Source organism: Gymnodraco acuticeps, unplaced genomic scaffold (genome assembly GCF_902827175.1).
Source record: "Gymnodraco acuticeps unplaced genomic scaffold, fGymAcu1.1, whole genome shotgun sequence".
NCBI lineage: Eukaryota > Metazoa > Chordata > Actinopteri > Perciformes > Bathydraconidae > Gymnodraco > Gymnodraco acuticeps.
Window position 1 is genome coordinate 249,220 of NW_022991543.1, and position 23,379 is coordinate 272,598.

Below are 23,379 nucleotides of genomic sequence, written 5' to 3' on the forward strand. Positions count from 1 at the left end.
TCTCTTGGTTCCCCAGTGTGGTTCTTACAGGAGTGGTGACAGGTTATACAATACAGTCCGGTCTCCAACCTCCAATACTGACGCCTCCTTCTTACTTCCAGCCAACTGATGCTTTGGTCTCTGTGCAGTAGACGAGGCGTTTATGGCCCTGTATTAGGAATCCAGTGTCGGACATTTGGACGCCAACTATTGCAGTAAAGTGGCACAAACGCAGCTGCAGGAGAACATGAGATACTGAAAAGTGCAAACCTGTTTCTTGGTCGCTAGTTCGATACATCTATGGTTTGGTTTATGACACATTTGCGTAGCTTTGGTCCGGAGGTTGTACGAGAGGAGAAAGCCAGTGACTACAATTTGAGAGGAAGAGAAGCTGAGCCGAGCCGAGCCGAGCCAGGCTGTGTTCGGCAGGGCCACGCTGGGTTAGGAAGAGCTCTGCGTTGGGAGAGTGAGAGAGAAAAACAAGAGGCTCGTCCTCCAGCGTCTCTCTCTACCTGCCGAAAATGTTCTCGTACTCCAGCAGTATGAGCTCCACGATCTGGTTCTGGTACACCATGTGGACCGCGATGTTCCACGTCTCCTGTTCGGGGCGCAGCAGCGTGGGGCCGTACACGATGGCCACGCTCTGAGTGGTCATACGGTTCTCCTCGCCGTGCTCGATCACCCTGGAGAGGACACATCATTTGGAATTGATAATAAATCCTGACATAAGATAAGACTTTATTTATCCCGAAGGAAATTGTTGTACCAGAGTTACAAAAATACAATAAACACAGCAGCACAATAACAAAACTGTACACTAACAGTGCAGTAAAACTGCAATTAAATATCTACAGGAAACAGACGGTCACATAATGAAGTAAATATTCACAGTATTCGTGGTTGCTGATACGTAATAAACACAGAATTCTCTCAGAAATACTCTACTGTTTACAATCTGCTCCGTAATGCTGTCGTATTTTTCATAATCAGATATGTATGATGGTTTATTTAGGCCGTTGTAGGTGAAATATACAAACCTGGGCAGGGGAGTAAAGAGTAAACAACTCAGAATTTCTTAGACGTATTTATACATTCATTCGTGATTTATTTTGTCATTTTCTGAAAATATAGGTGTACATTTATAGAATGAGAAAAAGCCTACAAATATGGAGGAAAAACTCAATATTCTTTAATTATTATCAACTCATAAATCCGCTATACTAGTATTACAGAGTGACGATCGTATGCCTCAACCAAATCAGCCTATCTAATCCTATTTGTGAAATTGTCCTAATTAGCAGTTAGCTTTCAAGTTATTTCTGACGGACAACTCAAACATATTATGCCTCAGGCCGCAGATGTCGCCAGAGAAAGGCATACAAAGTGTGATTTGATTTGTAGGCATTATACACAGCAAGCTGAAGAAAAGGAAAAACAAATGATAGAGCAGTAAGAGAGTGTTTTTCTCACTTCCTGAGGTGCTTGAAGAGAGTCTGCATGGTGTCGTGGTTGCAGACGGGAAGCTGTCGGACCAGATCTTTAATGGACTGAACCCGCTGCTTGTAGTCTGGACTCTCTGCACAACAGAAAACACAACATTTATCAAAGTGAATCATCTGGATTCATCAAAGAGTCTCATGCCTCCTTCTGTTGTTTCACTGACTACTTCCACATCCACAACATATGCACATTGTTTTACTTATTCCCAATAAAAGACAATATGAGTACTACGCTGTTTACAAAGATATTTACAAAGATATTTAAAAAGAGTATTTCTAAAATAATCCAGTCTACATGCAGCCTTGCTATTGATGCTTACTTCCCCTCCTTATCAACTTGCAGTTAACGAGCTTCCATTCCTTTATCACTGTTTTTTTACAACAACCAGAAAGCTAGATGTTTGCTCGGCTGTGTTGCAAAATGTGGTGAAAACATCAACATTTAAACGCATATTCTGAAAGTGCTGTATGTCCAAAGAAAGCTGTTCAAATCGGAATAACATCAGCGTATGAAACATTGAAACTTAATATGCTGTTGACATGACCCTAGTCAGTGAAACAATGACGATGTAGTGTACTTAATTGGAGCAAAAAAAGGATTCAATATCTTCCTGCAAAAGCTAAAGTACCTAATAAATGCTCAATAAAGTATTTAAGAATCTGTAACAAAAATATCCCATACTGTAAGAAATTCCTCTAAATAAAAGGATAATACAACTACAACAAGATGAACATATTTGACCGTGATTTAATTGTAATACACGTTTCAAAATGATGCCGGAGTAACAACATACTGATACCGGTTAGTAAAAACCATGAATTAATGCTTTGACAAGTCTGCAGACAGACGGCAGGCGAAGAACCTTTTAAAATGCGTGTTTTCTGAATGGAGATTGGCTACGCTAACGTTGTATATGCTCCGACCGTCCACACTCACAACAACGGCCTACAGACATAAATAAACCAGCGACTGTATTCACCATGACACAGGCAGTCTGTGGTTTGTACTGGTTTAACTTTTGTCAAGTTTCTGAACAGTTATGAGGAGCTGTGAGCTCTGAGTGCTAACAGCTAAAGGCTGATGTTGGTTTTGTGGTTCGCATTGAAGATGACGTCACGGCTCCGCCTACACTGCGTTACTATAGTAACTGCCCCAGTTCCTAAACTGTAATGGAAACGCAGCATAAAGTGAGCCTGGCCTACCAATGCCTAACTATACCGGACTAAGCCGTGCGAGGCCCTGCAGTGGGAATGCGCCATCAGAGAGGCTTCCTGGTGTTACAGACAGTAGACTGACTTCAGAGTTCATGCGTGAATGACTGCAGATGGTGTTGTGGTGCAGCTGTGTGTTTCACGTACTGATTGCGCTGATGAAGTCGTGGAAGAGAGCGTAGGTGAAGAGAGGCTCCGGCAGCTCTCTGAAGTACATCTTCAACGCTCCAGTGATCACATGGAAGTCCTCCCACTTGGAGTCTGACAGGTTCACCCTCTCATCTGCAAACACAAACCCTTCACTCAGAGACCCGGACACAGACGCAGGTAAAGTCTTACGTGAGGAAACATTTCTCACAACACCAGACATTTCAATCGGGATAAAGTGATGATGTCGTTTGACGTGGCTAACACACGTTATGATACTTGCACGTTTCGTTCTTCAGGATCATCTCCACATATTAAAACCACCTTGTGAAGCGTAAATGCTTTCGGCAGAAGTAAAAATGTAAACACGAGGCAATAAACTACTTCAATTCCACACAGATTTCTATCTAACTTCAATAAACCTAAACAATTTGTACATAATGCCCTCAAATATGACCTTATTTTCCACTACACCTTGCACATTTTATAACGTATATATCCTATGTTTATAGTTGACCTAGGAGGTTAGTCTGTTATAGTGTTTTCTAAATGATGCTGTATGTTTTTGTATTGCGTATTTTTTACAATGTGTACTCTACAGATACATCTTTCTATTGTTAATATGCATGTGTCTGATTGTAATTCTTCATTTCTTCATTCTTTTCTTCAAAAATAATAATATTTCAGTCTTCTGACTCAAAAAGCGGTTGACTTTGAGACGAAGGGACTGAAAGTGCTAAAACGCAGACCCTTCTTTGGGGTTGTAGGTCTTGTGTTTATGTTACGGCCCTAACTCGGTTTGAAAGGTGCAATATAAATAAAGTTTGATAATATGATGACTCATTCCTGACTTTGTCCCCTTGTGTTTTCTTCTATATAACTAATAGAAACTTACCATGATTGATAGCAAAGCGTAGTTTCTGTATGATAGCCAGGTTCCCACTGACTCTGTACAGCCCGTCTACACACAGACCTGCAAAGGATCATGGGACGACACCGTAAATCAGTTCAGTGATCTCGATTATTGATATGGTTTGGAAGCCACTCTGAATGTGACCTGTGTTATCATGAACCTTCTTTATGACTGAAACTGAAATAACTTCCTTAACTGAGGTCAAAGGTCAAGGTAAAGTGGCACATGTGTGAAACCCACCATTGTCCTCCACGTGGTCGATGCACATCGTGACAAAGATTGGCACGGAGCCGTTCTCTCTTTGACACAAAGTGGACAGACTGCAGCCGAACACCTGATCTGAAGACAGGGAGAGACACAACCAGCGTCATGACAACAGTCCAGAGTCCTCGCTTAGTGTTTGCCTAATCTGATCTAGAAGCTGTGCCAGATTACTTTCTGTCAAACAGTATGAATTCTGTCAGCCTAAGACTTCACACAACAAATATAAGAATGTAATATAATATTATCACTATAAACATTGACTTCCTGATTCCTGTGGAAAACTGGCACAATGGAAGACACATTAAATATCAAGATAGGATATTGTTAGGTTAAAGCAATTGGATTTAAGTTAGGAAAATCTAAATACTATTTACTTATGAAACCTGAGAGGCAAGTGATAGTAAAACATCTGGTGATCCAATGTCTGTAAGGTGTATACAAAACAAGTTACATTTGTTTAACTTGTTGTAATTTGTTGTCTCTTGGCTTTTTAATTAGTGTCGTACTTAAATGTGTCTCTGTTGCACTTTATCTGAATGCTTTAATGTTTTTTATAAAACGGACAAGTCAAATCAAGCAATCTGATTGGTTCTTAGCCGTGATATAATGAGCGTATATCACGGGTAGAATTGTAGTTGCTTTTCACAACAAGTCAGTATCCCTCCGCGTCTGAGAAAAGCTACAACCGTTACAACCGTTACATTACGTCCGTTACGAAACCAACTAACCAACAAAGCTTAAGATGGAAGCATGTAAGGGATAATGTCCAGCAAGGACTTATTGACAGTTGTTAAGGACGCTCACACCTGCAGAAAGAAGTCCGGTCGATTTAACTGTATACAGTTGGGCTGAAAAGCAAACGGCATGCTTCGCGTCGGGCCGAACCACGCCCCTTAACTGTGATATAATGGCCATATACCACGGCCTGTCGTGAGCTATTGCTTAAATGTATAGCAAAAGTAAAAGCTTTGGATTGCCTTTCGATGTGCTACAGAAATAAACTTGCCTTGTTTTACAGTTGAGATTTTTTCTAAAACCCTGCAGCAATAGAATACTTCTTTAAAAATGTCATGAACATTTATTGATTTCTACGAAGAATAAGTCAAAGTTTCTGCAGCCTTTTGGACTCCATAACACCCCAGGACTCCAAAGACTGAACCCTCTTCATACATTGTGTAATAAATACGACTCAGACTTGTGTTCCTAGATAACCCATGGCTCTCTGGTACCTTCGATGTATCCCTTGTCTCTGACGGCCTGCAGAGTGGGCCGGCGCGTCAGGAACTTCTTCAGCTTGTGTCTCGTCTTCTTGTTGTCCGAGGCGTCCATGCTGCTGGACGTCTTCATGGCTGCAGAGGACAGATGGGAGAGGAGGGCGTTATCCACCACGCGTCTCAACACACTGATCGCCATGACGGCAGTGGACGTTTGGAGGAAATTAAACTGATATGCAGCCGCTTTATAAGGGCAACAAAACACGTGATGTATGACTCTTTAAGCAGTGTTGCATAATGTGTCCACCAAGTCCTGCTGTCACATTCGCTTTTTGTTACTTACTAAGCTCACATGTTTTTATTTCTTTGACCCTTATATATACTTTTTAATGTACTTTTCTTAACAATCGAGTAAACATGGTATGTGTTTGTACTTGTGTTGACACCATTAAACAGAAGACAGACCTCGGCCTTTCTTTGAGTCTCTCTGTTCTTTCTCTGCACCGGGCAACTCCAGCATGTCCTCTTCAATGGCCTCATCAGACTCCTCATCAGACGCCGACCACAAGCCTACACACAACACACCCACACACACACACACACACACACACACACACACACACACACACACACACACACACACACACACACACACACACACACACACACACACACACACACACACACACACACACACACACACACACACACACACACACACACACACACACACACACACACACACACACACACACACACACACACACACACACACACACACACACACACACACACACACACACACACACACACACACACACACACACACACACACACACACACACATTAAAAACGTCTACCTTTGGACTCTCAAGGCAGGAAAACAACAACCTTGATCTGTTGACTGAAAGGGACATTAACTAACTAGTCTATTGTTTTTGCTATTTTTAAAATATCATTTCTATTTCAATTCAGTTTTACATTATTATAATTAGTTAAGTTGCTTTCTATAAATTATCTTGAGTGTTTTAAATAGTAGTGGAGAAAGTCTTTCTGGGTGGGTTGTGTCATTCAGGCCATATTTAAATAAACGTCACCCTGCTCTCATCTCAGTCATTTGATTGACACGCATTGACCGATGATCGTCCTCAAAATCAATTGCATTTCAGTTAATTACAACAAGATTGAAACTACATATTATAATTATGATTTTTTAAATTGTTATATGATAGATAATAAAAGTATATGAGGCGTTTTAGGACAGGTTGGAGATGCTCACATGGGTGCTGATGGTGTCCAGCAGCGCTCGGTACCAGTCGCTCATGAGCCCGTCGTTATCCGACTGCATCAGCAGCTCGGTGCCCCGCCGAGTCTTCACCTGCAACACGCAGAGAAATAAAGATTATTAACTGGGTTCGTTTATATGTTTTCAAACAGTCTTTATTGTTGTTGTTTTCTCTTGTTCTTTCTGTGGGACCATCTAGCCCAAAGACATTTGCATTTAGTTTGAAAACAGTTGTAATAAAAGGTGAGAGTCAGTTTGAAAACAGAAACATTAGAAGCACCTTCAAGATTTTAAACTTAAAGGGATGATAACGTTGTAACAATGTTGTTTTATTAACTTCACCTTAAGGTTTTTGTCGTATCTATTTTCAGATCAATTCATCATCATAACAATGCATGAGGTCTAGATGTCATTACCAACAAATAAAGGAATGAATATTAGATGGCGAAGTGTCTTCAAAGCAGCCTTGGTGCGTGGGAAGAGGCCTAGGGGAAACTACTTTTCTGAGGCCTTTCAGTGCATTCTTTCAATTATACATAACAACAAGCGAGTGAAATTCCCCACCTCTATAACGTGCTTCTTGCTGGATTTGTCCTTGGAGGCCCACTCCACCGAGCCCCCCCTCAGGTCCACAGTGAACTCTGGCGTAGACTGACCGCCTCCGAACTGAACAGAGAGCAAAGGAAGGAGATTCAAACACAACACAGTTAATATAAACATTAGAGATGTGACGTTCGCGAGCGATCCGATTCTTTTGAACGGCTCTTTGGTACGAACGAAGGGAACCGAGTCGTACTTGGTGAGAGCCGTTGTTTTTATCGTTGGTTCACTGCCTGCCACAAATCCACTCGCCTTTAAAGCAACTTGCTTTCCTGAATGCACATTAGCCGTAGATGAGGACATAACGCTGCTTGAGTAGTACTTTGGCTGAGAGATGTAGCAAGTTACACATTTTTCTGTGAGTAAAAGTAGATTTCTGGCAGTCATCGCAGATAAACCTATTAGCCCCGCCCTCTTAAAAAAAACGTCTCTTTTGAACGGCTCTCGGAAAGGAACGGAGCCATAAGATCCGGCTCCTTTCAAAGAGCCGTAATTCCCATCACTAATAAACCTCTTCAGAGAGGAGAGAACTATATTCTGCTTTGATAGTGAAGAACACACAAGTAGATTTAAAGGTTGATTCCTAACTGATCAACTTTTAGGTCAAAACAAGAGAGGTTCCTTGCAGCTCTTTAACTCTGTTGAGCAGTCATGGTGATATGATAGTGATATAATACTACAGTAACAAATATGTATTGTGTCTTCAGTGATCGTAATGTTATTGTTTTGGTATTAGTCCTTGTTGATGCTGCTGCGATGCAAAAAACCTTTCTGACTTGATCTGACAATAACATCGTATCCTCGCATATCGGACAGTCGTCCTTTCTTACGCCTCAGTTGTGTTGGTCGCCGCGTCACTATTTCTCTAGAAAGTATCTGGCTGTGTTGTAGATGTCAGAGCTTGCTGTCACTCACCCAGCTGGTCCCGCCTCCTTGGTTTTTGGTGAACAGCAGCGAGGATCCTTGCAGCACCGTCCAGGAGGAAGTCCAGTTCTTCCTGCAACACAGAGTTCAGAAGCACTTTAAAAACACAAAACAAACATATGAAATCTGCAGAGACTTCTCTCTATTCAGCCGAGTGCAGTATCAAACCTAAGTGACGATGATGGCATGGGTACGGGGTTAATGATGTCGAGTACCAAAGTATTGGTCAGCTTCTTTCTCTTATTTTGAACTATTAAACGTAATAATAAAACATTTTGAATCAATATCTTTAAGTTAGCCTAAAGAGTTGTTTTAATATAAACAAAAGTGATGTTTGTATTCACGCTATCATCATTGTGCTCAAACTATCAGGGATTACATCTTTGACTACAATGCATTTCTGCTTGCCTCTTGGTTTCTCATTTGTTTCCATACTAACTCACTATCAGGAGGCAAGCATTAAAGCGAGGCTGCAGTATTGAGTTGTGCGCTTGTGTGCAGGGATACACTTACAAATACTCCACAGGACTCGAGTTAATATCCTCACAGGCTTCCTTTAAAACTCTACGGTATACGGCATAAAGTCCAAACCGGTAGAAGTTTCATCAGTCCGGGAGACTCACCGTACTTTCTTGCCGTGCTCGGTGATCTTTGTCACATTCAGAACGCCGCACTTTATCAGAGGGCTGCAGAGAAGAGAAAACATGAAGACCACGTATCAATTGAGAAGGATGGCAGAGAGAGAAGCTGGTGCCAAAAACAAATGTTGGGAGACAATAAGGAGGGTCACTGTAAACAACCATCAGCACCACACAAAAGACCCGCCACCGCTTCAGCCTGAAGGAAAAACATGATTCCACCTCCAAAGAAACCCTTGATTCAACACTTATTCGCTGAACAGCATATACCGCTGACCTTTAGTTCCAAGATGTCACCAAAGAGGGCGATTATTGGCGAAACACAAGCGATCACACACCCAGAAACAAACCAAGCAATTCCTCCATGTTACCCATCAGCACCGCAACCAAGGAATCTTCTCATGATCTCCAGATTACTTTCTAGATGAGGCGATTAATCAATTGGTCTATAAAATGCCAACATTTAACAATTTTATTTTCTTTAGTTTAAAACCACAAAATGTTCACTTGACACTTTATAACAGGAGGAGAATCTCCAGATTTGAGGGTCTGAAAACGGCATTTGCTGCCCGAACATTTGTAGGTTCAGGTAAGCGATTATCGTCCTGGTGATTGACTAATCCATTCGTTTAGTAATGCCGGCAGCTTTCTTGCTTATTAACAGGGAATCTACACGGGCTCAAATTCAAAGTGACTTGCTTAGAGTCATTTAGTTGTTGCAGTACATCCTCACTGCAACACATATCACAATGCATGGAGTGTATCCTGGGACACAATCCTTTTCTCTATTGAGTTCCAGGTTTTCGATACCTGTGCAGAAACCCTGCAATAAGCTGCAACATGTGATACCAGCAGGGTCAAGAGAGGAGGTGAGGTGAGGGGTGAGTACTAACAGAGGAGGGGGGCTTGGGAGACGAAGGGCAGGAGTCAGAGTCTGGAGTGGAGGGCTTTGGGCTCAGAGGAGCGTCCTGGTGAAGAGAAAGGGATAAAAACACACTGTCACATGGGCGAACAACAGAAGGTTAATGAGAAGACGATGAGAGGTTAGGAAGACACAAACAGCTGAACGAGTGTGATGGCAATTAGAGGGAGATTATGATTCTGCAAAGTGAGTGCCTGAGAGAGGTCCAGGAGGCACGGGAGGATTATTAATCAGACGTGGAGGCAGGGATTTATCACAGTGCTGCTAGGCTTAATCTTCAGCATTTTTTATTTTGAAGACAAATCCTGTGTGGGCGATGATTGAATATTCAGTTTTTTGGTGAAATTGTTCAAATCAGCTCAGTGAATCAGTCCAAACACAATTTGACATAAAGATGGGGATAATTACTGCTGCTGTGTGATTATTATCATGCACGCTGATCGTCTGCTTGGATTAGAGCACACTGATTGGTCGGTTGACAGGCTACTGACTTGGTGTTTGTACGGGTGTTGGCGGGCAGAGCCTGCGCGGAAACGCCGGGTTTTTATCAGCCGCTGCAAAGCAACCAGTCTACAACTGAGACTCTGGGGTGACGCAATAATACATCTCAACAGTGCACACATCAAATACAAGCTCTACATCTGAACAGTCCAGGAAGGAGTTATCAACCTAGAACCGTAGAGGACATGTTGCCTGGAGATATATCTTTTTAGCTAGAGGTTAAATTGAATAAGAGGGTCAGACCTTGTCGTTGGGGTCTTGGACGTAGGTGCTGTGTCTCCACTTGGTGAGGACGATGGGCTCGACGCTTCTCCGGTCCAGACTCCGACTCTTGGGAGCGTCTCCAGGCAGGGGGAGGGAGTGGTTCAACTGCAGGGGGGAAACAGGCCATCATACTGTATTATTATATCACTAACTTTTAATCAATGCATACCAGGACTTTTTAAAGGTCCCCTATTATACTGTTTTACATCAATATATTACAGCTCTCAGATATATACAGAACCTGTCTCTGATTGGCTCCAAACACCAAACAGATCATTGCAGCATTACCCATAATCCCCTCTGTTTCAGCCTTGTTTCCAAAGTGCTGATTCTCTGTCTGTTACTTTAGATGAAAATAAGGAGCCCCTCCCCACGCCCCTCTGAGAGACATTTGGTTACAAAGAACTCAATGGTGCTCTAGGAGGAGATTCAGGTGATAAGGTGTGTAGGGGGGGGTTACCTTGGTTGCTGATTGGCTAATGGTTACACAAGACAACACATCGTTATGACATCATCAAGTGTCCAAAATCTGATCAGCTCATTTTCAGACAGGTTTTTATAGAAATGGATCAAAAAGAGAGAGAATCTTTGTTCCTGAAACTTTCAGAGTCTCTTTCCACAGAGGGGACACATGTTGATGTAGAAGAGACATGAAGAAGAGGGACACATGTTGAATGTAGAAGAGACATGAAGAAGAGGGGACACATGTTGATGTAGAAGAGACATGAAGAAGAGAGGGACACATGTTGATGTAGAAGAGACATGAAGAAGAGGGACACATGTTGATGTAGAAGAGACATGGAGAAGAGGGGACACATGTTGATGTAGAAGAGACATGAAGAAGAGGGGACACATGTTGATGTAGAAGAGACATGAGAGAGGGGACACATGTTGATGTAGAAGAGACATGAGAAGAGGGGACAGCATGTTGATGTGGAAGGATGACATGAAGAAGAGGGACACGTGTTGATGTAGAAGAGACATGGAGAAGAGGGGACACATGTGACTGTAGGGACACATGTTGATATAGAAGAGACATGAAGAAGAGGGGACACATGTTGATGTAGAAGAGACATGAAGAAGAGGGACACATGTTGATGTAGAAGAGACATGAAGAAGAGGGACACATGTTGATGTAGAAGAGACATGAAGAAGAGGGGACACATGTTGATGTAGAAGAGACATGAAGAGGGGACACATGTTGATGTAGAAGAGACATGAAGAAGAGGGACACATGTTGATGTAGAAGAGACATGAAGAGAGAGGACACATGTTGATGTAGAAGAGACATGAAGAAGAGGGGACACATGTTGATGTAGAAGAGACATGAAGAAGAGGGGACACATGTTGATGTAGAAGAGACATGAAGAAGAGGGGACACATGGTGATGTAGAGGAGACATGAAGAAGAGGGGACACATGTTGATGTAGAAGAGACATGAAGAAGAGGGGACACATGGTGATGTAGAAGAGACATGAAGAAGAGGGGACACATGGTGATGTAGAGGAGACATGGAGAAGAGGGGACACATGTTGATGTAGAAGAGACATGAAGAAGAGGGGACACATGTTGATGTAGAAGAGACATGAAGAAGAGGGGACACATGTTGATGTAGAAGAGACATGAAGAAGAGGGGACACATGTTGATGTAGAAGAGACATGAAGAAGAGGGACACATGTTGACGTAGAAGAGACATGAAGAAGAGGGGACACATGTTGACGTAGAAGAGACATGAAGAAGAGGGGACACATGTTGATGTAGAAGAGACATGAAGAAGAGGGGGGACACATGTTTGATGTAGAAGAGACATGAAGAAGAGGGGACACATGTTGATGTAGAAGAGACATGAAGAAGAGGGGACACATGTTGATGTAGAAGAGACATGAAGAGGGGACACATGTTGATGTAGAAGAGACATGAAGAAGAGGGGGACACATGTTGATGTAGAAGAGACATGAGAAGAGGGGACACATGTTGATATAGAAGAGACATGAGAAGAGGGGACACATGTGTTGATGATAGAAGAGACATGAGAAGGAGGGGACACATGTTGATGTAGAAGAGACATGAAGAAGAGGGGACACATGTTGATGTAGAAGAGACATGAAGAAGAGGGGACACATGTTGATGTAGAAGAGACATGAAGAAGAGGGGACACATGTTGATGTAGAAGAGAGCATGAAGAAGAGGGGACACATGTTGACGTAGAGTAGACATGAAGAAGAGGGGACAACATGTTGATGTAGAAGAGACATGAAGAAGAGGGGACACATGTTGATGTAGAAGAGACATGAAGAAGAGGGGACACATGTTGATGTAGAAGAGACATGAAGAAGAGGGGACACATGTTGATGTAGGAAGAGACATGAAGAAGAGGGGACACATGTTGATGTAGAAGAGACATGAAGAAGAGGGGACACATGTTGATGTAGAAGAGACATGAAGAAGAGGGGACACATGTTGATGTAGAAGAGACATGAAGAAGAGGGGACACATGTTGATGTAGAAGAGACATGAAGAAGAGGGGACACATGTTGATGTAGAAGAGACATGAAGAAGAGGGGACACATGTTGATGTAGAAGAGACTGGAAGAGGGGACACATGTTGATGTAGAAGAGACATGAAGAAGAGGGGACACATGTTGATGGTAGAAGAGACCATGAAGAAGAGAGGACACAAGTTGATGTAGAAGATACATGAGAAGAGGGGACACATGTTGATGTAGAGGAGACATGAAGAAGAGGGGACACATGTTGATGTAGAAGAGACATGAAGAAGAGGGGACACATGTTGATGTAGAAGAGACATGAAGAAGAGGGGGACATGGTGATGTAGAGAGACATGAAGAAGAGGGGACACATGTTGATTGTAGAAGAGACATGAAGAAGAGGGGACACATGGTGATGTAGAAGAGACATGAAGAAGAGGGGACACATGGTGATGTAGAGGAGACATGGAGAAGAGGGGACACATGTTGATGTAGAAGAGACATGAAGAAGAGGGGACCATGTTTGATGATGAAGAAGAGGACATGAAGAACGTAGTGGACACAGTTGATGTAGAAGAGACATGAAGAAGAGGGACACATGTTGATGTAGAAGAGACATGAAGAAGAGGGACACATGTTGATGTAGAAGAGACATGAAGAAGAGGGGACACATGTTGATGTAGAAGAGACATGAAGAAGAGGGGGACACATGTTGATGTAGGAAGAGACACTGAAGAAGAGGGGACACAATGTTGATGTAGAAGAGACATGAAGAAGAGGGGACACATGTTGATGTAGAAGAGACATGAAGAAGAGGGACACATGTTGATGTAGAAGAGAAATGAAGAAGAGGGGACACATGTTGATGTAGAAGAGACATGAAGAAGAGGGGACACATGTTGATGTAGAGGAGACATGAAGAAGAGGGGACACATGTTGATGTAGAAGAGACATGAAGAAGAGGGGACACATGTTGATGTAGAGAGACATGAAGAAGAGGGGACACATGTGATGTAGAAGAGACATGAGAAGAGGGACACATGTTGATGTAGACGGAGACATGAAAGGGGACACTGTGATGTCGGCAAGAGACATGAAGAAGGAGGGACACATGTGTGATGTAGAAGAGACATGAAGAAGAGGGGACACTGTTGATGTAGAATGAGACATGAAGAAGAGGGACACATGTTGATGTAGAAGAGACATGAAGAAGAGGGGACACATGTTGATGTAGAAGAGACATGAAGAAGAGGGGACACATGTTGATGTAGAAGAGACATGAGAAGAGCGGGACACATGTTGATGTGAAGAGACATGAAGAAGAGGGGACACAGTGTTGATGTAGAAGAGACATGAAGAAGAGGGGAGACACTGTGTGATGTAGAAGAGACATGGAAGAAGAGGGGACACATGTTGATGTTAGAAGAATGACATGGAAGAAGAGGGGACACATGTTGATGTAGAAGAGACATGAGAAGAGGGGACACATGTTGATGTAGAAGAGACATGAAGAAGAGGGGACACATGTTGATGTAGAGAGACATGAAGAAGAGGGGACACATGTTTATGTAGAAGAGACATGAAGAAGAGGGGACAACATGTTGAATGTAGAAGAGACATGAAGAAGAGGGGACACATGTTGAGTGTAGAGAGACAGAGAAGAGGGGGACACATGTTGATGTAGAAGAGACAGTGAAAAGATGGGACACATGTTGATGTAGAAGAGACAACGTGTAAGAAGAGGGGACACATGTTGATGTAGAAGAGACTGAAGAAGAGGGGACACATGTTGATGTAGAAGAGACATGAAGAAGAGGGGACACATGTTGATGTAGAAGAGGACATGAAGAGGGGACACATGTTGATGAGAAGAGGACACATGTTGATGTAGAAGAGACATGAAGAAGAGGGGGACACATTTTGATGTAGAAGAGACGTGAAGAAGAGGGGACACATGTTGATGTAGAAGAAGACATGAAGAAGAGGGGACACATGTTGATGTAGAAGAGACATGAAGAAGAGGGGACACATGTTGATATAGAAGAGACATGAAGAAGAGGGGACACATGTTGATGTAGAAGAGACATGAAGAAGAGGGGACACATGTTGATGTAGAAGAGACATGAAGAAGAGGGGACACATGTTGATGTAGAAGAGACATGAAGAAGAGGGGACACATGTTGAGTGTAGAAGAGACATGAAGAAGAGGGGACACATGTTGATGTAGAAAGAGACATGAAGAAGAGGGGACACATGTTGATATAGAAGAGACATGAAGAAGAGGGGACACATGTTGATGTAGAAGAGACATGAAAAGAGGGGACAGCATTGATGTAGAAGAGACATGAAGAAGAGGGGACACATGTTGATGTAGAAGAGACAGTGAAGAGAGGGGACACATGTTGATATAGAAGAGACATGAAGAAGAGGGGGACACATGTTGATGTAGAAGAGACATGAAGACAGCGGGGGACACATGTTGATTGTAGAAGAGACATGAAGAAGAGGAGACCCATGTTGATTGTAGAGAGACATGAAGAAGAGGGGACACCATGTTGATGTAGAGGAGACATGGAGAAGAGGGGGACACATGTTGATTTAGAAAGAGACATGAAGAAGAGGGGACACCATGTTGATGTAGAAGAGGACATGAATGAAGAGGGGACACATGTTGACTGTAGAAGAGACATGAAGAAGAGGGGACACATGTTGACTGTAGAAGAGGGGACACATGTTGATGTAGAAGAGACATGAAGAAGAGGGGACACATGTTGATGTAGAAGAGACATGAAGAAGAGGGGACACATGTTGATGTAGAAGAGACATGAAGAAGAGGGGACACATGTTGATGTAGAGAGACATGAAGAAGAGGGACACATGTTGATGTAGAAGAGACATGAAGAAGAGGGGACACATGTTGATGTAGAAGAGACATGAAGAAGAGGGGACACATGTTGATGTAGAAGAACATGAAAAGAGGGGACACATGTTGAGTAGAAGAGACATGAAGAAGAGGGGACACATGTTGATGAAGAAGAGACATGAAGAAGAGGGGACACATGTTGATGTAGAAGAGACATGAAGAAGAGGGGACACATGTTGAGGTAGAAGAGACATGAAGAAGAGGGGACACATGTTGATGTAGAAGACACATGAAGAAGAGGGGACACATGTTGATGTAGAAGAGACGTGAAGAAGAGGGGACACATGTTGATGTAGAAGAGACGTGTGAAGAAGAGGGGACACATGTTGATGTAGAGAGACATGAAGAAGAGGGGACACATGTTGATGAAGAGAGACATGAAGAAGAGGGGACACATGTTGATGAAGAAGAGACATGAAGAAGAGGGGACACATGTTGATTAAGAAGAGACATGAAGAAGAGGGGACACATGTTGATGTAGAAGAGACATGAAGAAGAGGGGACACATGTTGATGTAGAAGAGACATGAAGAAGAGGGGACACATGTTGATGTACGAAGAGACATGAAGAAGAGGGGACACATGTGATGTAGAAGAGACATGAAGAAGAGGGGACACATGTTGATGAAGAAGAGACATGGAGAAGAGGGACACATGTTGATTGTAGAAGAGACATGAAGAAGAGGGGACACATGTTGATGTAAAGAGACATGACGACAGAGGGGACACATGTTTGATGTAGAAGAGACATGAAGAAGAGGGGACACGTGTTGATGTAGAAGAGACATGAAGAAGAGGGGACACATGTTGATGTAGAAGAGACATGAAGAAGAGGGGACACATGTTGATGTAGAAGGAGACCATGAAGAAGAGGGGACACATGTTGATGTAGAGGGGGCATTGCAAGAGAGGGGCACTGTTGATGTAGAAGAGACATGACGAAGAGGGACACATGTTGATGTAGAAGAGACATGAAGAAGAGGGGACACCATGTTGATGTAGAAGAGACATGAAGAGAGGGGGACACATGTTGATGTAGAAGAGACACGTGAGAGAAGAGGGGGACACATGTTGATGTAGAAGAGACATGAAGAAGAGGGGACACATGTTGATGTAGAAGAGACATGAAGAAGAGGGGACACATGTTGATGTAGAAGAGACATGAAGAAGAGGGGACACATGTTGATGTAGAAGAGACATGAAGAAGATGGGCTACCACGTGTTGATGTAGAAGAGACATGAAGAAGAGGGGGACACATGTTGATGTAGAGGGGCATGAAGAACGAGGGGACACATGTTGATGTAGAAGAGACATGAAGAAGAGGGGACACATGTTGATGTAGAAGAGACATGAAGAAGAGGGGACACATGTTTGATGTAGAAGAGACATGAAGAAGAGGGGGACACATGTTGATGTAGAAGAGATATGAAGAAGAGGGGACACGTGTTGATGTAGAAGAGACATGAAGAAGAGGGGACACGTGTGATTGTAGAAGAGACATGAAGAAGAGGGGACACATGTTGATGTAGAAGAGACATGAAGAAGAGGGGACACATGTTGATGTAGAAGAGACATGAGAAGAGGGGACACATGTTGATGTAGAGGGGCATGAAGAAGAGGGGACACATGTTGATGTAGAAGAGACATGAAGAAGAGGGGACACATGTTGATGTAGAAGAGACATGAAGAAGAGGGGACACATGTTGATGTAGAAGAGACATGAAGAAGAGGGGACACATGTTGATGTAGAAGAGACATGAAGAAGAGGGGACACATGTTGATGTAGAAGAGACATGAAGAAGAGGACACATGTTGATGTAGAGGGGACATGAAGAAGAGGGGACACATGTTGATGTAGAAGAGACATGAAGAAGAGGGGACACATGTTGATGAAGAAGAGACATGAAGAAGAGGATTTTGCACAATAGGTGACAGGTATAAAACAGATACATTTTGTAAAGTCTGTAGAAAACTATTTTCAGGCCGGGACTAACGTTTAATAATTTGTAATGATTGTGACAGAGTCTTACCTTCGGCAGCTCCCATTCTGACCGCGACCCGTCGGCACTGTAGTAATACGGTCGGCCCTGCTCATCCACGTGTTTTAACCACTGAGGTGAACACAGACGGAGGAAACACAAAACATTCGGGTAAGTTCTGAACTGCTTATGCAGAATTATCTGACCTACTCACAAACTGTTTTCATCATTTCAAATACTGCAAATAGATCGTTATGCTTTCATTCTCCACTTTTCTTAATAATTAAGCTTTTTGTGGATCTGCAGCTGTGATTTAAAGTATTTCTGGATAATGAAAAAAAATGGCTTTGATTGTAGAACTCAGATCTTATACTTGTGTAAAAAGAACAATACAACATTTGGAAAATACAGGTACAAGTACAAGTCCTAGAATTACCATGTTACTTTAGTAAAAGTGCAAAACTATGAGGAAAATAAACTTAAAGGACCAAAAGTACTCATTTTGCGTATTTTTATTAACCTATAGTAATATGTCCATGTTTAGTTATTAGTTGTTTTGTAGAAGCTAATAATCTTAATCTGCTAAATCATAAAAACTATCAGATCAAAGTAGAGGATTATAAAGTGCAATATTGGCTTTGAGTGGAAGTGAAAATACTCAGGTAAAGTACAAGGACTTTCAGTGCAGTACTTTCCACCACTGATTAGGGAAAATAGCAGAAAGCAGTTTGTTGTATTAACCCTTTCTCTTGTAGTTGTATTCATTCTCGTTATAAAATATGAGGACATGTGACTGTTAATGAACCAGAACCCGCCTCCACTCCCAGAGAGAGATCACCACATGAAGAGACAGCAGAGAGACGACGGTACCTTCTCGTTGGTATGGTCGCTGACATACAGCGTGTGGCCGTGCTCGTCCATCTCCTCCGACCAACCACGCGGCGGCGAGCCATACTGACTGTCTGATTGGCTAGAGTAGGTACTGAAGTCCTCCGATGACAGAGGCTGCAGCCGACCGATGGAGAGCGACAGGAAGGGAAGGAAAGACGGCGAGAGCGAGAGGGGAGTGGTCTACCGTCAGTGCAGAGAGAGGAGAGAAGTCTTCACCAGGGAGGCACAGAGGAGAGAGGACAGCCAAGCACCCACAAATCATCAGAACCCCCCCCCCCCCCCCACCACCACTTCATTAGAGCACAGAGAATCAGAAAAAACAAGCTAAAATGTGCAGGCTTCATTTTTGACACGTGGTGCAGATCTGATGTGGTTTGTATGACAGTGTTAAAGGAACAGAGGCGGCTTTCTGCCTGTAGGGGGCAGTGTGGTTCATCTAATTAACTCTAAATCAGAGGTGACTCCCAGAGGATTCAGGCTAATCTGTCAGGACAAGGTGTGTGTTTGTGTGGGAGTTCATCAAAGAAACCATTCACTGGTCATCAAATCAATCTAAAATGTGATTATTTCTGCACTGTTTATTATTCTGGTGTGGAATCAAGCTTTTTGTCAAACAGACCAAAACACCTTTAATTTCCTTTTTAGTATTTTGTCACCTCTAACAACCTGTCAGCGCCGAGCAATTTGCAAACGCTTCATTGCCTCCACACTGCCAACTGTGTTGTTCATCACAAGGCAGTCACATAAGAGACGTTACCATGGAGAGCACAAAGAATCATAGAACCAGAAGTGTTGGCACATTACTCTTTGACTCATGCTGCAAGTCAATATAATCAAGTGTGTGTGTGTGTGTGAGTTCTTGTAATTCTATACTTGTGAGAACCTGTTTGAGTTTAGAGTGACAACATCTTTGGTCATTTAATTAAGGGGTTGGAAAATGAACGGATTCAATCTAAGAATTAAGTTTGACTTTATAATTAAGGTTAAGAGCCAAACTTTTAGTCAAACACCTTTGTTATGAAGCTTCAGTCGGACAGGAGGGGTCTGAGTCACACAGGTGAGCCCCAGCTGCTTTCTGCAGGGACTCCCAGGTGTTCAACGTGTGTGAGATGACAAGGTTACAAGAGCTTTGCACTCGTTATCTCCACATTACTGACATTCCTGCATCCTCTACTGTTGGTGTTTGCACACAAGAAATGAGGGGTACCTGTGTGTTATCTGTAAAAACTACATTTAATCTCTTGAGCTTTTGTTAAAACTCTTGTTATCTTATCGTTTGAATACCGGCATCATTATAAGCTCCCACTAGGGCCGGGAGATATGGAGGATCAAATCAGTATATCTGAATAACTGACAATAAACCTTAATATTGAGACGATATTCATTATTGTTGCTTTCACAAATATTCACACCGTGAGAGTTTTGATAAATAATCTTTGGCCATGAATTTAATGATTAAAGGAGTAAATGCAAATATTGGAACAGCTTCAAAGGCCTGTTGGTTTTCTACTTAACGCTTATCGCTCACTTTAACTCACCTGACCTCAGATATGAGTTATTTCAACTTGTTTTCTCCAATTCTTTAATGGAAACACTCGTTGTGTGAACTGTTTATTAAAGAATAATTGATTTGCTGTCGTGTAATGAAACTTACCAGCAATAGTGACCTTTTTGATTTATCTGACCGCCTTTGCAACTACCACTTGATAACTTAGGATAATGAGTGTAGTTCAGACAGTTGTAAGTAATGTCTGTGTGTGTGTGTGTGTGTGTGTGTGTGTGTGTGTGTGTGTGTGTGTGTGTGTGTGTGTGTGTGTGTGTGTGTGTATACGGCATATACAGTATGTTTCGTGTGATGCCGTTGTGCCACATGTATTGTGGACATGTATGTTTAGTGTTGATTTTAGTTTGGTTCTGTTTTAACGCCTTGTGCGGAATGCTTTGGCAATACTATGTTTAAAATGTGGTCATGCCAATAAAGCCCCTTTGTATTGTGTGTGTGTGTGTGTGTGTGTACCTCGGAGCTCTCTCCGGCGCTCAGGCTCTCTCCTCTGGAGCTCCCGGTGCTCGGCTCTCTGGCTCGGGGGGGCTTCCAGGTCCTCTCCTGGGTGGAGCGGTTGTAGTAGAAGTGGCGGCCGTTCTGGTCCTTGTAGGTCTCCCAGTCTCCCAGCACGTGGAGGGGGGAGCTGGAGGGGGCGGGGGGGAGGCTGCTCTGGGTGATCTTCAGCTCCTGCAGGTTGGTGTAGACCGGAGACTCGGAGCGGCCGTGGCCTGACGACGACACCGTCTGAAGAGAGACAAGGAAGTGGAGCTGTGAGTGGATTCCAGTCTGTTATATCATCAGGGGAAAGTTCCTCGATAGAGAGCGAAATGCACAGCGTTCAGAGTGTGGTTCAACAGCTGCACATCAGAGAGAGAAACACTTTTTCCAACCACAGCGGGACGTTTACATTGATACAGCACAAGGGCAGTACAGATAGAAAGCAAACGTAAGTGAGTAGAATAACATTAAATAAAGAGGCAAGCACACATGTTTACAATATGCATCGAAAGTAACAGCAGAATCAAAACAAGTGGTCATATAAAGGTCATGGAGTAGCAGCCAGTATTAACATTACCAAAGTCTTCAAAACAGTGAACAGTCTTAGGTAGTGGAGCATCAGCAGTTAATTGTTAATTGGTAGTGACACTTTAAAAACCAGGCATCACACACTTCAATCAATCTCCTATAATTTGCAGTATTGAGTGGCGTTGAATCCTAAAAGGAAATGGGTTGAATGCCAGAAAACGATATGTATTTAAAGCTGACATAAGCACTGTCGACCACCGATGAGCAGAGCGTTGAATGAAGGGGATGCGGACGAGGAGAGGGAAGGAAGTGTTGTATAACAGAGTGACACGAAGTCAGGTAGAAAAAAGGAAGTGAAACTGAATATCAAGAGGCTTTAGCAGGACGGTTTGTCCAGGCTAAGCCCGGACGCTGGGAGTGAGGGGGGAAGGGAGTTGTCCGGTGCCTTGCTCAAGGGCACCACGGCAGGGCAGGAGGTGAACTGGGACCTCTCCAAGTAGAAGTCCACACTCCAAATGTAGGTCTGGTCGGGGACTTGAACCGGCGACCCTACGGCTCACAGTCCAAGCCCCTACTGACTGAGCCCCTGCCGTAAAATAGGAGACCACGCTGTAACGTTGGCCGCTGACGGATGGAGCATGTGGGTATGAATTGAAATACTATGATTTAAAGGTTCCTGCATCCAGTGGAGCAGCAGCCGTAGTAAATCCAGCCGCCTGTAATGACGGAGCATCCTTCTTCAGAAACCCTGACGTGAGACGGATGCAGTCAACGGGCCGCTGCTCGTCATGATTACTTCATGCTGCCTCTCTGCGTAGCGGCAGGGCACAGAGCCCCGAGGCTCCTAACACCGGCTCTGTGATGTTTTTATTACACGGGGATCAATAGGGATGAAATATGCAGGAGGCGAGCAAACAGCTGGAGGTGCACCGGAGAATCCTATAATCAGCGCACTCCATGAAGACGTTCGCTGCTAGAAACAGCATCACAACAACCGCTGAATAAAGGTGGAAAGTGTGGAAATACGGGGCTGCATTCCTCGGCAAGAAATGCAATTATTATGACTGATATCATAATTCCGATATAAGAGGGATGGTCATTTTATCATATAATTGATTAACATACTAGAATGATCATGATGTGATGTACTAGAGGGAGGGGAAATAGGGAATGATACTGAACTGATATACCAGTATTTTAAATTATGCAAAATAAGCATATTTTCAGATTATTCCCATCAAATCTACAGCTGCACGATTTGAAAAAAACAAAACACGATCATTTTGACCGGTGTTGCAATTACGATGTGATCATTATTACGGTTTTTTCATCATCTTTAGAAATATATCAAATGATATTGGTGTCGTTTTTTCTGTACCAAACAAGGAGCTTTAATTAGAATACTGCAAGAAAACCCGGTTTCTCTGCAGCTCCGCTCTGAGTCCTTATTTGCAATTTGATAACATTTAAAAAAAAAAAAGTGCAGCCCAATGAATATGCAAAGAAGGAATATGTGACATACTTCACCAGTGTCTTAATTAAACTTGAAAAAACACAAGAAGACGGCATTTGAAAGAAAGTCAGCGACAAAACCGGGAAACTTTCTTTGCAAGTTTAACCGTGAAGCCATTTAGCAAACAGACTGCTTTTACCAGAAACACTCTGCAACACTATTGTGCAAATCTGTACACTGTGAAGCAAGTCGCAGCTTTAAAGATAATCTCAATAATTAAACAAGTAGAGATATTACCTCTGGTGGTGAGCAACTAGTAAACACATCATCTTCTTCATGAAGTAAGATGGCCCGTAAAAAGCTTCTCCTCAACCGGATTATTGCCATCGTCCCTGCTCAATACTTCTCCTGCATGCCGTGCTCAGTGTTGTCTTCCTGCCTAATGCTGAGTGAACATGTGATTTAGTGTCTGGATTGACAAAGGGGAAGTCCTGGGAGTCAATCGGCCGTTAGAAAGCCAGTTGGGTAGTATCGCACTTCAGTGGTGGCCACAAAACCACACTTTCCTGCTATCTGAAATCATGTGGTAGAAAACTGCCTTTAACACTTTCCTAGTAGTGTACTGTAAAGAAAACACATGTGTTACCTCGATACTTTTATACTGTCCAATATATTTTAAGCACCTGATGGCTAGTTTATTTAATAACAAAGC

General features: G+C 42.9%; 1 protein-coding gene across 1 annotated transcript; it reads right to left on the bottom strand.

Annotated features, from left to right (window-relative positions):
* Positions 1 to 23,122, bottom strand: LOC117533483 (rho GTPase-activating protein 12-like). The gene is made up of 18 exons (XM_034197264.1): positions 22,965 to 23,122; positions 20,663 to 20,932; positions 18,625 to 18,825; positions 17,806 to 17,886; positions 10,342 to 10,467; positions 10,089 to 10,151; positions 9,573 to 9,643; positions 8,661 to 8,726; positions 8,029 to 8,110; positions 7,078 to 7,179; positions 6,508 to 6,606; positions 5,694 to 5,775; positions 5,244 to 5,363; positions 3,991 to 4,089; positions 3,733 to 3,810; positions 2,838 to 2,972; positions 1,450 to 1,555; positions 1 to 662 (listed from the first exon to the last, which is right to left on the bottom strand). The coding sequence occupies exons 1-18, from the start codon at positions 23,052 to 23,054 to the stop codon at positions 488 to 490; spliced, it is 2,046 nt and encodes a 681-aa protein (XP_034053155.1). The 5' UTR covers positions 23,055 to 23,122; the 3' UTR covers positions 1 to 487.
* Between the last annotated feature and the right edge of the window lie 257 nt (positions 23,123 to 23,379).